Source organism: Bombus bifarius, unplaced genomic scaffold (genome assembly GCF_011952205.1).
Source record: "Bombus bifarius isolate JDL3187 unplaced genomic scaffold, Bbif_JDL3187 scf7180000008138, whole genome shotgun sequence".
Classification (NCBI taxonomy): Eukaryota; Metazoa; Arthropoda; class Insecta; order Hymenoptera; family Apidae; genus Bombus; species Bombus bifarius.
In genome coordinates, this window is record NW_022884466.1 from 34,843 (window position 1) to 50,973 (window position 16,131).

At 36.3% G+C, this 16,131-nt stretch overlaps 1 protein-coding gene across 1 annotated transcript in view; it reads left to right on the forward strand.

Moving 5' to 3' along the window:
* The window catches only part of LOC117208491 (type-2 histone deacetylase 1-like), a 42,809-nt gene extending 27,031 nt beyond the window's left edge, over window positions 1–15,778 (forward strand). The window contains exons 2-4 of the mRNA XM_033449686.1: window positions 12,762–13,250; window positions 15,207–15,292; window positions 15,720–15,778. Of these exons, the coding sequence (XP_033305577.1) occupies window positions 12,762–13,250; window positions 15,207–15,292; window positions 15,720–15,778 (634 nt within the window). The remainder of the gene's footprint in view (window positions 1–12,761; window positions 13,251–15,206; window positions 15,293–15,719) is intronic.
* Window positions 15,779–16,131: the final 353 nt, after the last annotated feature.

Here is a 16,131-nt window from a genome sequence, read left to right on the forward strand (position 1 = left end):
AAAACTATTTGTATTTGCATGTTTCTGACCTTTTCAAGTGTTTAGAATGTTAAAAATATACTTCCGAAGTGGAGAAAACTTTCATCTTTACAAGTTAGAATTGATATTTTTCAAGATTTTATTTTTTCCAAGAAATAATCTTCATTTTTTTAGAAATCTGTATTTCTATTTCTATACATATACAGAGTGTTTTAATCAGAATTACCACTTTGAACATTGATTATCTTTGGAACTATGCGATTCAGAAGAAAATTTTGCGAATAAATGACGTTTAGCACAAAAGGGATCATTGTACGATCATGCCAACATTTTGATAGATGGAGTGCAAAAGAAATATGAAGGTCGCCCCTATTTTTTCTATCCATCAGCTGATAGCAACTTGTAAGACGAATGCACAGACCTATAATACAGGATCAGTAAAGGTCATGAAAGAATGATTACATAATAGCTCTTTTAGATGTTATGTTCGAAATGTCGATCACCGGTAGCAACCTCTACTTGTTGGAGCCTAACAACAACGGTATTAACTTAGTTTTTTTATTATTATTATTATTATTTAATCTGTACTTTACAATTTGTCCAGTTGGACATTTGGTCAATTTTTCTAACTTAATTGCTAAATAACATGTGGATGGCTACCCTCAGGGGGATACCATCTTCCAGTTTGACTACTTTATTTTTTTAGTGAGGTCAGTGTGGTGTTTTCTTTTTAGTCTTCTTTCTATGTGAACTGTGCTCGCTTCAGCGACCAGCTAGTTTGTTTGTGTTTCGACCGCTTACGGGGAGACGCGATCTCGAAGAAGCGCGCCAACGGGAGTCGTAAATTCCCGTTACGATCCGAATAATCGACGCCACGAATCGATTGATCCCAATCAATCAATAACTTCAATATTTGATACAATTGTGCGTATGTTGACTGCCAAACTACGAATGAATACGATCTGAGACTCGTTTCGTGTTGGCGACAGTAATGAATGATTTTGACTCGATTGACTGTATGTTACTGTGTCGATTGACTGTCTTCGACTTGGCGACTCTGATGACTTAACTTCTTAGTCCCTCTGTTACTCGAACTGCCTTTTAACTAACTGAGGTGGATATCGTGATAGCAGTAGGAAAGAACGCTTAAGTATATTCAACAATATATATATGTCGGGGTAGCGTTGTGGATAGGGTTGTGGGTGTTTGCTGAATCTTCATTGAAATTGGCCATCGTGGCGGTATAACAAAAGTACGGTTTATTAACACAAGTATGGATAACACAGATTTGACAATCAACCACGGCGATTAGGCGCTCGCGATACTAGTGACAATGGTCTCAGGTTCGATAACGAATCCGCGGTCAACGGGACGATAGATGAACGTTCTCACAAAATCTAAGTCTGAACAATTAGTGATCGTAAAGGCGTTACTCTTTTCGTCGATGAGATCGCAAGAAGGAATGCCCGATGATGCCACAGAGGAAAACTATATGGGGCGTGTCTAAAGACACGAGATCATCGGATTCGTCGAGGATAGCCTTCGTTCAAAAAGTACGGGAAATTGGCGTTGCTGCTAATTGGTCAATCTCCACATCGGTGGTTAAAAAAAGATGCTAGCCGCCCTCGAGGAAAAGTTGCTAGTGGGAGACGTCGTTCGTTGAAAAATAGGTCTCCTCTATCTTCTCGCAGTTGGAACAGAGACTGTTTGTTTGAAGGACTTTAGTTAGCTAAATCTAAAGATTTATAACGGGCCCTCGGGCTAGCTTAACATGTACTGCGGAGACGCATCGACACTTGGTAATCATCTTACTTGAAGAATAGGGTCTGCGTGTGGCAAGCCACGGGACAGAAACCGTTGGAATGTTTACTGTCGCGTGCCGCCACAAATATTTTTTTTAAAGAGAGCTATAGAATTACTCCATATCTTTGTTAGACAAAGCGTTCATTCCGTGACCGCGGCTACGTTCGGCGACTGGCTGTCGCCTCGAGTCCAAGCTCATTATCCCAAATCTCGAACAAATACAATCGGATCGAAGGACGACAATTGTTTAATTACGCCTATGATAGAATCTAGATTACGGTGTTAAGGGATTTTCCCGAAGTTCCAAAGGGAAGGCTCCGATGTCCTTTCATCTCCGACATATATATAATATAATTATTTTATTATAATATTATTACTACATAACACACATAAAGAGGAAAGCAGCTTTCGGTTTAGAAGATTTTGATCAGAGAAATGCAAGAAAACGTTTAGCTTCGGACGCTCGGAGCGGTCACCTGGATTTCGTTATCCAAGGTACTAGCTAAATGATAGCGAGGAATTTTGAGAGTGTTGTAAATTATACTCCCTCCCTTACCGAGTCGTGGATTGGCGGGCCTCAATAGTCTTGCAACTACGACACCGAGTACAGTCAGGTATTCTGTGTCCTCAACACTAGTAAATGGAACAGACTGTCAAGTATTCATCATTGTGAGTAAAACGCGTTTGGAATAAATCGGAACGTGTTTATATAAATAATAGATTATATTCCCTTGAAATTTGCTTACAGAATCTGCGGTCAGACATATATCGATGTACTAACACGTAATGTCATATAAATTGCAAAGCAAGAAATTCGATATCAGATACTGAATCTTAAAGTTTGAATCCTATCTAATTCAAAATGTGCCACTAATTCGTAATGGATAAACACAGCATGTTCAGATTGTTTTACAAGCAGAAAACAAATTGTCCATGTAATCTCTAATTATACTCTATTTGACTGTAATGCAGAGTAATTGTTCAATAATTAAAATTAAACAAAGAGTATTATGTGATTGAAAAGATTGAAATAAATCAGATACGATAGTAACGTATACGTATTACGTTTGTAAGTATTAATTGGATTCACTCATGAATTTCTATTTTGGCAAGATATGGGAGAAAATTATTTATTTTATAATACATCTTTACCAACATTATGTATCAACGTCCGCAAGATTCCAGAACATTCTACATTCTGGAAGCTTGCTCTAAAACTTAACGTTCATTGGCCGTTCAACGAAAAATTATCCAAGTTCAACGATCTCGCACCTAATACTGTCGCCAACAAAATTCCGACAATTTTTCCGAAATACGATATTTCAATTTCTCTGTTCCGACAAGCAGACATAGCTGACAAACGAAACCAATAATAATGTTCCACAATTTTAGAAATTATTTACAGAAGAGAAATGATTCTCTTCTTTTAGCGTGTACATATTATATATACGTCTTAATATTCGCCAGTAGCTCGTCACCGTATAGATATAAAATCTGCCCAATATTCAACGAAGTAAGACTTAGATGATTTTTCTACTAAATATCACCTCAGAGATTCAATGTTCCGGGGGTATAAGGAACGAAGGCCTGGTGCAAATGTTCGACTCGACTTCCAAAGAACGTGGCGGAACTTGTGCGATTCCTTTGTTCGATTGATGTTCAATACGGGAAATGTGACAGTCGATACTTTACCTTCACTGCGATATTCCGTCAGGATAAATGTCGACAAAGATCGCGGGCGGGTATTCAGAAGGCAAATATATAGACGGACAGTGAGACGTTTCCTATTCTTGCTAGATTGCAAATTCTATGAAATTCAAATTTCTGTCCGACTAATTGACCTTTTTTTTGTATAGCATACGAGAAATTTTAACATATCATAAAGTAAAAATTTCCTATCAACAAAAGTTGATATGTATTTTTATACGTATATCTATATGTACATGTTTCTTTATTCTTTTAAGTATATATGTCTTTATAGTTGAAGAAATTACCATTTATTCTCTCTCTCTCTCAATGTTTAAACATGGTAAACATTATAAGACCATAGTATTTAAAAAACAAATAACGCAAATAGCAAAATTAACTGATATTGATAATCTTCACTCTAATATTTCCATCCTTTACCGTTTCAAATCGTCGATTTATCAGTGGAACATCAATTTTTTATCGTTGCATTTTATGCTTGCGTTTTAGTAACATTTTATGTCATATCGTTGTTTAATACCACCCTTGTTTTTAGTTGTACTTTTATTAATTATTTACTTGTAGTTTTATTAATTAGATGGGCAATGAGATTGGTCAATTGGCCAGAATTATATAGAATTATTAAAATGAAATTAGTCAGTTTGGATCAAACGGGTAAAAAGAATCCACTGGAGGGAGATACTAGACACAGGATACAGTAATTCGTACATACATACAATCACGACTGAGCGCAATTACACGTAACCTACATTTAATGATAGGTGTCATTACGAAGAAGAATTAGGCGTATGCAGAGGCATACGCTATGTAGCGTACTCTAATAGAGGGCGCGCGTATAAACGACGGATAATAAGTCACTTACACGGATCCTGGACCAGGGGGTTGGCTGCACGCCAGTTCTATTCGCGCTTCGGTTGTTCCGATCTATTCTATACCGTGCATGTCACACGCATGACGCTCTTAACTAAATTATGGACAAAGTAGTCCGATTCCACGGTTTAAGGGGGCATTCGCAAAGTTCCTCTCTCAATGGGGATATCTTCATCGAGAAATATCGTGAATATGCGAACGTTGCTGAATTAGAATAGTGAATCGTTACGTGTACGCGATATGACAATGTAGTTAAAAATGATATGGCAAGTATTACGAAATGTAGGACTTACTGAAAAAGAAGCGAATCATGAATCTTTAAACGATCAATTAGATTGAATTAATTTGTTTTAAACACATGGATTCTTTTCAATGATTAATCAATCTTAAATATTGTTCAACATTTATAAAAAGTATTGTATCCTACACATTATCGTGTATTATCATTTCTATAGAAACAATATTGATTTTATTTATTCACCAACGCAATTCTTTATTAATTTCACATGTATTTCATCAATTCGTTTGAAATAAATTTCGTTTCTGTCGAAAGTTGTAGGAAAGATCGTAAGAAATAATAATGAATAAGACTTGCGTTGGTCACCAAATATGTAACGACGTTTATATAAACATATGTACGTACATATTATCTGATACGATGGTTTTGGCATGTGATTTTCATAACAATCTTTATCGAGTTATTATTTTAAACGTTATTATACATTTTATATAGTATAAAACTGATTAAACTTTTTCCGATTTTGAAATCTTCACCAGACAATTCATGTACATTTTAGTAAGCTAAACACGAATTTGCAAAACGTCATTCCCCGTTCCCACAGTTTCCAAAAAAATAAATTTTTTCCAAATTTACGAAGTTTTGATTGCGAAACTGTTTTATGTCTTTACAGTAGGAGATATTGAATTGCTATTGACATGAAAACATTTTTTGGGCTCTTCGAATAAAATGATATAAATTCTTATGACATTATAAATATATAAATATGTTTAAATGTTGATCAGAGTGAAGAGGATATCTAAAACGTATCACCTTTTGCTTACATTTTTCAATTTATTTCAAAATCTACGAACCTAGCGGAAAATCTAACCACAGGATACGATAGAACAGAATAGATAGAAAAAAATCAAGAAAAACTGCAAAATCGTATTTCGTTTCTCGTATGAAAATGAAACGCTTTGGTAAAACGCGCGGCGCAATGATGACGATTGCGTTGCCATACCACTCGGCATAATGCATACAGCTGTTCCCGGTAAGATATGACGGTAAGAGAAGAGTATTCGTCGAGAATGTAAAAAAGATTGATAATAAATTATTAATTATGGTTATGAGTTCCTAATATAAGGAAGCCTCGTTAATGTGAATGGAAAACTATGAAAGGAATGATATTTAATAACTTACGATATAAATTCCTCATATTTAACTGTTGTATTGAACACAAATATGCAATATGGTGGGATTATTTAAGACATAAGAAAAGTTAATGGATGAAAAGAGCAAATACAGTTTCTCCTTTATTATAATATTTTATATTTTACAAGAATCCAACTTATTAAAGAAGCTGTATTCACGAAGAAAAGTAATCAGACTCGTGAATTTTAAGAATTAAATTATGAGCGTTTACCGCGATATCGATAAGTAATGTTTTTATGCCTTTTGTATTTTCAATTTATTTATTTATAGAAAATCACACTTGTTGTTAGTTTTTGATACGAATATATTTTGCGAAATACCTTATATAATCTATAAAAGTCATTTAGATGCAGTCTTCGGCGTATATATTATGGTGAAGTTTCACGTTTCTTCGCTCATACGTTTTATCTTCGTTTCCTGGTAAAATCGCGAGAAGCAGGGAGGCAAGTTAATTATCACGGTTCGCATCGATTCGTTGAAACTGCTGGAAGGTACGAAAGAGATGGGGGTGCGGACACGACACGCGTTTAACGGTGAAATTTAAGCAGTATCATTAAACCGAGTGAAAATTTGGAAATGTAACTGGATAATTGAGATAGACGCAGCCTGACGGTGACATAATTACTGTCACTGGCCGATTTACCAGGATAATTTCGTGATACGTGCTCTGGCTGGAGTAATTTCATAATGGCTGGCTCTCTGAACAACGCAAACCTGAAAAATGCAGATTAACTCGACGATGATTAAAGAACGAGGCGATAATGGTTCGCTATAGATAATTTTTAATCTGTACACGTGCTGTGTCATTTTATATGGGGTGCCTTAAACAGACAACTTAAACGGACAAACCTACAAGCAAAAAGAATAAAAGGATGTTATATAATATTTATCAAAAAACGCTTTGTTATAGAGTTTTCTATAGATATTTTATGCATAAAAATGCAATTATTGAAACTGAGTAAAATTCTCAGGAACTACGTACTGTTATTAATTCCATGATTCAGCGATGTCAAGCTTGTCCGATCCGAGTACAAGGACATGTAGAGGTTTATGTGTAGAGGGCGGTTGGTCGGTGAGGACGAGATTGCTCGTTGTTGAAACCGTCGAATATATTTAAAATGATAAATTAGTATACAGATAATGCTCGCAAAGACGCTCGTACTAACCGATTCGCTGAGACAGTGTATAAGTCGTAAAATGGGATCGCTATTGACTCGTTAATTAGGTCGCTGATAATTCGTTGATAACTGGTTGATAACTGATCGACAACTAACTGTAACTCTTTTTCTTGCGATCGCGTCCGTATATTTATACTGGTCGGGGAAGAACCGGAAAATTCGAATTCGTCTACGTTTGACGGTTGTATGTAGCGGCGACATTGTTTGCCCGAAGTTTATTTGTTCTTACATTACTTGCAACCTTACCGTCTTGATACTCCGAGGCAAACCAACAACATGATTTGAATTGTTCTCTAAATCATGTGCCACTACAGACATCACTTTAAAATGAGAAATAAAAAATACTAACTGATTATTTTTTATTATATTATTATATTTTATAACTACTAACGATTCGGAATTGTTAGTGCAAGATAAAAATCATTCTATGTTGGCACAATAAGACGGTTAATTTCTATGTGCTGTACTGAAAAATGCGTCGTTACCTCTTTCATGCATACGATATTTAAATATCGAGAAAAGTCTGTAACAAAGCGTTCCTTGACAAACTTTATATAACGTTTTTCTTTCTCCTTGCCTGTAAGTTAAGCTCCCGCAGTTTGTGCATTTAAGTTTGCGACACTCTTATCATCCTGTCTATTTTCCTGTGTCTTCTTTCACTTCGTAAATATACGATCGTTATAATCAAGAGGGAAAAAAGATCAACATTTTTTAAAATTTGATTATATAGATATTCACGCGCTGTGCGCGCTAAATATCTGGGAGTAAGATTTGTCAAGTTTCGATGAATTTTTATTTGTATAATAACATAATAAAATCACATACAAAACCAACCAAAATTTCTTACACTTTATACACAATGAAATTAGTGTACATTGTAATATGTACGATCGAAGTCCAATGAATATAACTTTCCCTTCCATTCGACAAAACTACGTTGAAATATAAAATACTATTGACAAAGGAGAAACAAATCACGAAAGTGAGAAAGTAAAGAAGGGAAATGTAAAGCGTACCAGAGGAATTGATTTTCGTTTCTAATTAAATATTAAAAAGCGACCGTACCAAGTTATAGTATCACACCTTTCATTATAAGCAGCTTTCCAATATTTTCTATCGAAGCGACGTTGTTGCTTTTAAATTATAAAAACGTAGAATATACGCTGTCACTTAATTGAAACTTTTCACAGGATTCCAATCAGCTAACTAAAAATATTGAAAAAATTATTCATCTGTTTTTTAAAGTTAATGAAGCAATGATTGTTATAAAAAACCATTTGCCAAGAAACATTTTCACGATAATTTATTTAATTGTAAGACGAATTAGATCTAATTATAATTTGTTTGGTAAAAAGTACCATTTCATTTTCTGTTAGTAAAAACCATTTTAATTAATGATTAATTATATTAAATAAATCACTAGAAAAATAATAGTATTAACAAAATTTTGTTGCATATTTCTCCAAAAAAGTAGCACTCTGCAACAATCCTTATAGCATATCTAATCGATGATTTTTTAAATTCCTCTAATTTATAATTTACTTACTTCCTATTTTCAAAAAAACAATTTCATATTTGCTCCATGTCGTGTTCGACCAAACAAAATAATACATATATAGCTAAATTTTTACCAAAATATCACTAGTTTTTGAAATGTTTTTTGCGAAATAATTAAAAAACAAATAAACTCTACTAAGTGCTAACAAGTTCCTAAATCAGGCAAGAAACTTATATTCACAAAATACTATTCTACGTTTAATGTAAGATCGATCAACATGGTTAATGAAGCTAATTATGATCTAGTCATTTAATTCATAACCTAACCCAAAACTATTGAAGGAGAACACATCTCGGAAAACCTACCTACATAATACAGACGTCTTCGTCATTCAATTTATTACCATGCTCAAGAGTACTCCTCCTATTTTCTCGGAGACAAAGACCATGGACTGCTATCACAAGCCATCTTCTGTCCATATCATTGCATGGTTAGCGAAAACCATATTTCTGGACATGGACAACGCAACAGCATTATCTACCGCGTCATGTCACGTGACGTCGGTCTAAGTTTTCCGGATAGCGTTCTACAAACAGCTCAGCTTTCTCCTTCAATTGATACTACGGACTAGAACATTGTGGCAAGCCATGAAACCAGAAAATTTTATATGGTCGCTTGAGCCAGTTCCGCTATTTGCAATGATGACTACGGTGCCTTTGTCAGAGTCCCCACTATGACCTCCTTGTAATTATCTGCAGTAGCGTGGTCAGTAATTTTCTTTAATCACAGAAGCTCTCTAAGTCGAAAGGATTTCGGATGTCGGACCAAACAGGTTCTCCAGGACACCACAGTATCCGTGGTCGATGTACCCAGTGTTAGCCGAAGGACAAAGCGAACAACTGGCCGGCGGAATAAGAGAAACAGAGGGAAACCGTAGCAAGGTAAACTGGTAGACTGGATTCATTAGTAAAAAGTGAGAGGGTTTATCGGGGGTAGGAAAACTGAAGAAGATGTACGCAAGTTCACCAATGGTGTCGACGGCCTTTGCTCCGATGAACTGAGTTATAGTACTAGGACACGCGTAAATGTAAAAATATCGATGTGCGAATGTATGTACATGTACGTGCGTGTGTGGGTCGATGGATATAGAGGTTAAGTGCGTGAATAAAAGGTTAAATAAACACGTGCGAATTGGTTGATACGCGTGAATGCAGTTGTGTGTTAATGTGTTCAGTTGTAAGGTTTGATTCGACAATAGAAGACGATATTAAATAAAATTTTCTGTTGTATATACAGGGTGGTGGGTAACTGGTGGTACAAGCAGAAAGGGGGTGATTCTACGCGAAAAAAGAAGTCGAAAATAGAATAAAACTTTTTTTTTAATTTTCTTTTTTTTTTTTTTAATTTTTCCATCGAGACAACGATCTACAGTGAGATCCGTTATAATGAGACGTGATAAAGTGCACGCGTACCGAGCGAAAATTCAAAGTCGATTTTCTCGAAAACAAAGCCTCAAACGAAAAATTTTTATTCCATATTTTCGACTTCTCTTTTCGCGTAGAATCACCTCCTTTCCGCTTGTACCACCAGTTACCAACCGCCCTGTATAATACAGGATATTTTAATTTTAAAATAGCATAAATCGTTTCCATGTTGTTAATTCGTGCAAAATGAAATAATATTTACGTGTATAAAAAGCTTCTTTTAATCAAACGTCAAGAAATGACATTTTGTCTTCCATCATATATACATATAATACATATACATATAATTGCTACCTACCACGACTTCCATTAGAACAGTTATTTCTTACAGTCTATGTAGTATATAGGATTATAATTGGTTAATGCAAATGGTTACATTGAATAAGAGGTTCTCACTGTCCTGACATTAATTCCATTTGCTCGAAACACGATGTGCATCGATGACATCTGCGCGCTACTGTTACGACGAGGCTTGCTGTACCAGCAACAGTTTCTGCAACCGGAACACCACGATTATCCGGAACATCTAACGTTAACCACTTTCTACTGACGTGGTTCTACCGTGATAATGGAACGCATTACACGCGAGAAAGATCTCAATTTCGAGAGTGCCATCCTTTGAATTAAAATCCTCACAGGATTCGTTCTGTGTGGTGAATTAGTTCCGGATGACAGAATAGGGATAAAATTGCTCACTGAATATCCGGTTTGTCGTGAAGACGATGAGGTGAGCGATAGGAAGATTACACTTATAAAATTAACGTTACTCTTTTATGAACATAATAGAACAAAGGAGACAAACAGCTAGTATAGGAGCCACAGTTTAAAAAATTGTACGCGCGAGTAATAAATAATAGAGAACATTTGTATGAATGCACATATGTATATTCAAATAAATAGTAATGTAGCTAGGTGAGTGAATATTAACCAAAGTGATCAAAGTTTCCAATAAACGTATGTGCGAAGAACATGGATCATCATCATGATATCGCTGTGCGTTGCTGCAGCGCTAGTCCAAATACTGTAATGGTATATCCAAATGTATGATGTATTGTATTGTATGTCATATATCGTATTGTATGTATATCATATAAATCTCAAATTGACTTCTGTGAAAATACGATTTGTTGAAATTAACATCCACTGTCAGATGACAAATGAAAAGAAGAAGGAGAAGAAGTAGAAGAAGAGAAAAAAATAATTTTTGCGGAATGCGTTAAATTTTAATAGGAATTTATGCGATTTCGATAAGGAAGTGAAACAATGAGCATCGTGACGTTAAAGTTATTCGAAGTTCAACAAACAGAACAGTTACGATAACTGAAGAATTGTAGAAATTCATTATGGATCGGGAAGTTGATCTATGCTATCTCTTTCTACAAGAGATGCGTGCTCATACTTTCTTCTCGGAATGGAATGTATCATTATTTATACAGTGTATAGCACGTTGAAAGATTCGTTAGTTTGTGCCGCAACTCTATTTAGGATACCATTCGATTCTTGAATTTCTCCACAAACAATCTTCTTCCCTGAAAGTATAAACTAGAAAGAATTTTCTACGCGAAACCCTTCGTATTCACCTGAGGGGCTGTATAATAAGTTTGTCTCTATTTTAAACGTGTTCTTTGAGAAAAGAGATGCGAAAGAACAACACGCGCCCGAGTTACTCGGAAATTTCATGACACACAGTAACCCATCTTCGTGTCTCTTTCCACCGGCGGTTCAAGTTTTCGCGAGGAGAAACTAATTAGCATTACTCAGGTGGAGCCCGAGTGGCCACACAAGGCTTAATCAAACCTCAAAGTATTACTAAACCCTTGTCCCACGCAGACGACGAGAACTAGTCCGTAGCCAAACCCTAAACTCTTCTTTCCTTTCTTCTGTTCCCTTTTACAAACGGTACCCAATTTTCTGCGCCGTTAAAAATGCTGCAGAACTTGAAAATAAAGAATACATGCAATAGTATCAAATCGAGAGTAACCGGGGTGAATGATCTTTCAAATTCACTCAAATTATTTGTAATTCGTATATGTAGTAATGTGTATGACCGTTCGCGGAGAAACGCGTCAGCGAGAGGCGTAAAAATTCTCGCTACGATTCTGATAATAGACGCCGCGAATCAGTCGTTCCCCTGTTTAAATTAGGATGGCAGAGGCAGTTCAAATGATTGTAACACTGAATAAACAAGGTTAATATAGGCTTCTATTTTCAGCAATATTTAAAGTTATAATTAACACGTTACAAATAAGTTAATGATGATACAATTAGTTTGTTATTATAATTCAACTCGGTTTTATGATATTCCTCGATGTATTCGTTTGACTAAGCGACCTTGATTTTATTCCTCTGAATCTCTCGATGCATTCGGTTTGAATACTCAAATGATATTGACTGCCCTTCGCTTTTTTCCATTGCCTTCTCTGGGAGACGATCCCCATCACGCTCGGGTCTCGCAACAGTTCGCGCCTATGATCACGTATGCCACCTTCTTTGTGTAGATAAAATAACGAATCGAAGACGAATCAATGTTTCTAGAACTCGCTGTTTGAAGACAACTATGCGCCCATCGCCACACTGTGTATATTTCACCGGTCATGTAAGACGATCCAGTTCGCTGTGGAGTGCCGAAGCGTGCAGACGTGTCTCTAGTGCCCAGTGTAGTCCGCAAACAACACGTGTCGCCCAACCGTCGAAAGTGAACACAGCCAAGTGTCCTACCCTTTAGGGAGAAGAAAATTCCACGCACCTAACCCCAACCCGAATACTAGCCTCATAGCCTCACGACTAGCTATTCATTTTGAATTAACTAGCTCGATGATGGCCCAGCAATCGCGACCAGACTCTCCGAAGCAGACTTGCAACTACCCCGCGCTACCTCCTCCGTGGCAGAAGTGTAGCAGAACCAACGACGCTAATATTACAAAGAAACGGAAAATAGAAACATCAAAACCAGACATGAACGACACCCGGAACGAACAATCAACGATACAAATAAACACCCATAACAGGTTCGCCGTATTGCAATCCACTAACGACGCCATGGAAATCGCAGACCCGCCGCCAAACCCACCAGCACAGAGAATCCCCCCATCCCCACCAATATTTGTGGACGACGTCATCGACATACAAACAACGATCAAGTCCTTAGAGAGAGATATCTCCAAGGAGGACTACAACTTAAAGATAAATAACAATAAAGTAAAAATACTGCCGAGGAACCCAGAAGCTTACAGAAAACTCACCAAGATACTTAGGACCCTGAACGTCAACTTCCACACCTATCAACTGAAACAGAAAAGGCCTTTCCGGGTGGTCCTACGAAACATCCACCACTCAGCAGACATAGACGAACTCAAATACGAACTCTCAAAACTCGGCCACGAAGTCATCAACGTAAGTAATATAAGGCATAGAGTCTCGAAAGACCCGTTATCCTTATTCTTCTTAGACATAAAACAAAAGCCTAACAATAAGGAAATCTACAATATCAGTCGCCTAATGAACGCGATAGTAAAATTCGAACCACCGCTTCTGAAAAAAGAAATAGTGCAATGCAAAAGGTGCCAAAGGTACGGTCATACGCAGAAATACTGCAACCATACTTTCCGCTGCGTTAAATGTGCAGGCACTCACTCCACTGACCAGTGCGCCAAATCACCGGAAACCCCAGCGAAATGCATCCACTGTCAAGGTGACCATCCTGCCAACTACAAAGGCTGCTCAGCCTATGAAACTATACACAAACAGGTACCCTAAACTCATACGATCAGCCAAACACTCGAAAAGAAAAAATATTGCTCAGCGGTTTTTCTAGACATCCAACAGGCATTCGACAAAGTATGGCATGAAGGGCTACTATACAAGCTTAAAAAGATCCTACCTCACCCCTACTACTCCATCCTAAAATCCTACCTAACCAATAGACAATTCATGGTTAAATGCCTAGACGCCACTTCCGCAACATTCCCAATAGAATCCGGCATACCCCAAGGTAGTGTCCTCGGACCCCTACTGTACTCCATCTACACTGCCGACCTACCTATATCAAACGATATAACAATAGCGACATTTGCAGACGACACAGCGCTATTAGCTACCCACGCAGACCCGGTAATAGCCTTATCCACTCTCCAGCGAAGTCTTGACTCCATGGAAAAGTGGTTTCATAAATGGGGCTTCAAAATCAACGAAAAGAAATCCTCACATGTAACCTTCACGCTCCGAAAACAAACCTGCCCTCAGGTCACCATCAACAATGCAACAGTTCCTAGCAGGGACTCAGTCCGATACCTGGGCATGACCCTCGACAGGAGACTAACGTGGAAGAAACACATCTCAGATAAGACGAAGCAACTGAAGGACAAACTAAAAAAACTCTATTGGCTCACGGGCCGACGCTCCAAACTAAACATACAGAATAAAATTACCCTCTGCAAGACCGTAATAAAACCTGTCTGGACCTACCGAATCCAACTATGGGGAACAACAAGTAACTCCAACATTGAAATACTTCAACGCTTCCAATCGAAAGCGCTAAGATCCTTAATAGACGCACCTTGGTATGTTACCAACGAAACCATCCATCGCGACCTCAAGATACCCACAGTCAAAGAGGAAATAGCAAAATATAGCGACAGATATAGCAAAAGAGTCAACAAACACCGAAACCCCCTAATCACTGGACTACTTGATACGACGGTCCAGATTCGCAGGCTGAAGAGGCACTACCCGCTAGACCTAAAAGCTAGATTCATTTAGTTATCCAAATTAAGCGTATGCACTTACTTATAATACTTATAAATTATACCTATCTGTAATAAGTATTAACTTATTGTAAATAAACAGCCATGTCACTGCGCCACGCCAGTAAAATTACTGAAAATTCTCAACGCGAGAATTGATTGTAATTTCAACGAATAAATAAAAAAAAAAAATGTAAGACGATCCATCTGCGACACTGTAGTACCAAAGGAGATGTTTAGGAACACGGCCTATAGAGACGTAAGCCTCGAGACGTAACATATGGTAATATATAACATATGAGTATAGTATATAATTTATTCTCGGATGAAAATTTAGTTATAGTTTATTCTACTGTACAAATAATTATAATTTCTTAATGCTAGTAATTGCAATACCGGTAATTTGTTTTCTCAATCATTCTATATATCACTCGGTGTATCTATTATTTTCTTTTTATAAGTAATTGTGACCTTATATGTTATGTCATAAGCTTAGTTCGTAATTAATCTCAGAAAACAATATGTTCATAATAATAACAATAACAACAATAACAATAGCAACAACAATAACGACAACAACAATGATGATGATGATGATGGTGATAATAATGATAATGATAATGATAATTATAATAATAATATTTATATTGAATTCGATAATTTGTATCGAGTTTTTTTACACTGAACTTTCATGGCAATTTAAAACATTTTATATAGTAAAATTTCACAGGTTTTCTCTGCCACTAATGATTTTTCGTTCAAATAATGGAAGTTCACGTTTAGACAAATACATAAAATCGGCAGGAATTCATTTAATTACGCACTAATTAAAATTATAGATCAATAAATGGAATTCAAATGAACGAAATTCTACTGTATTGGCACAAAATTGGTGCATTTTCTGAACTCTTTAGATGATACGATACAAATTTGAATTTTGAGATATCATAAGGCTCTTTTATGCAACCAATTGTGAAATGACATCCAGATAGTGCTATCAATTTCCAGTCTCTAAATTTCATTTAGGTGTGTGTGAAGATAATAAAGCTTCTAAAGCCTGTAAATATGTTGATTATGTCTCCTAAAGGATTAGGATAATTTTGGGCATCGTTTTAAAATTAATTACAAATTCTGCTACATCTGTTGGCTTTATGGATTTATTGTCCCTGCGTGCTCTTCTAAGAATGATACGGATTTTAGAAAATGGTTTAAGGATTTTCGAGTGTCAGGATGATAATATCGAATATTTTCTAATATATGTATCACTTTTAGAACTCGTATTATTTTTAACCCAATTACTTAAGGAGATGTGTAACTATGTTGAGTTCAAATTATCGAATACCTTTGAAATTTTTTTAAAGTTTGATATGTGTAGAGAATATTGTGGTGAAAAGACATTTTGATTCTAGCAAATAAAGTTCTAGTAAAGTTATAACAC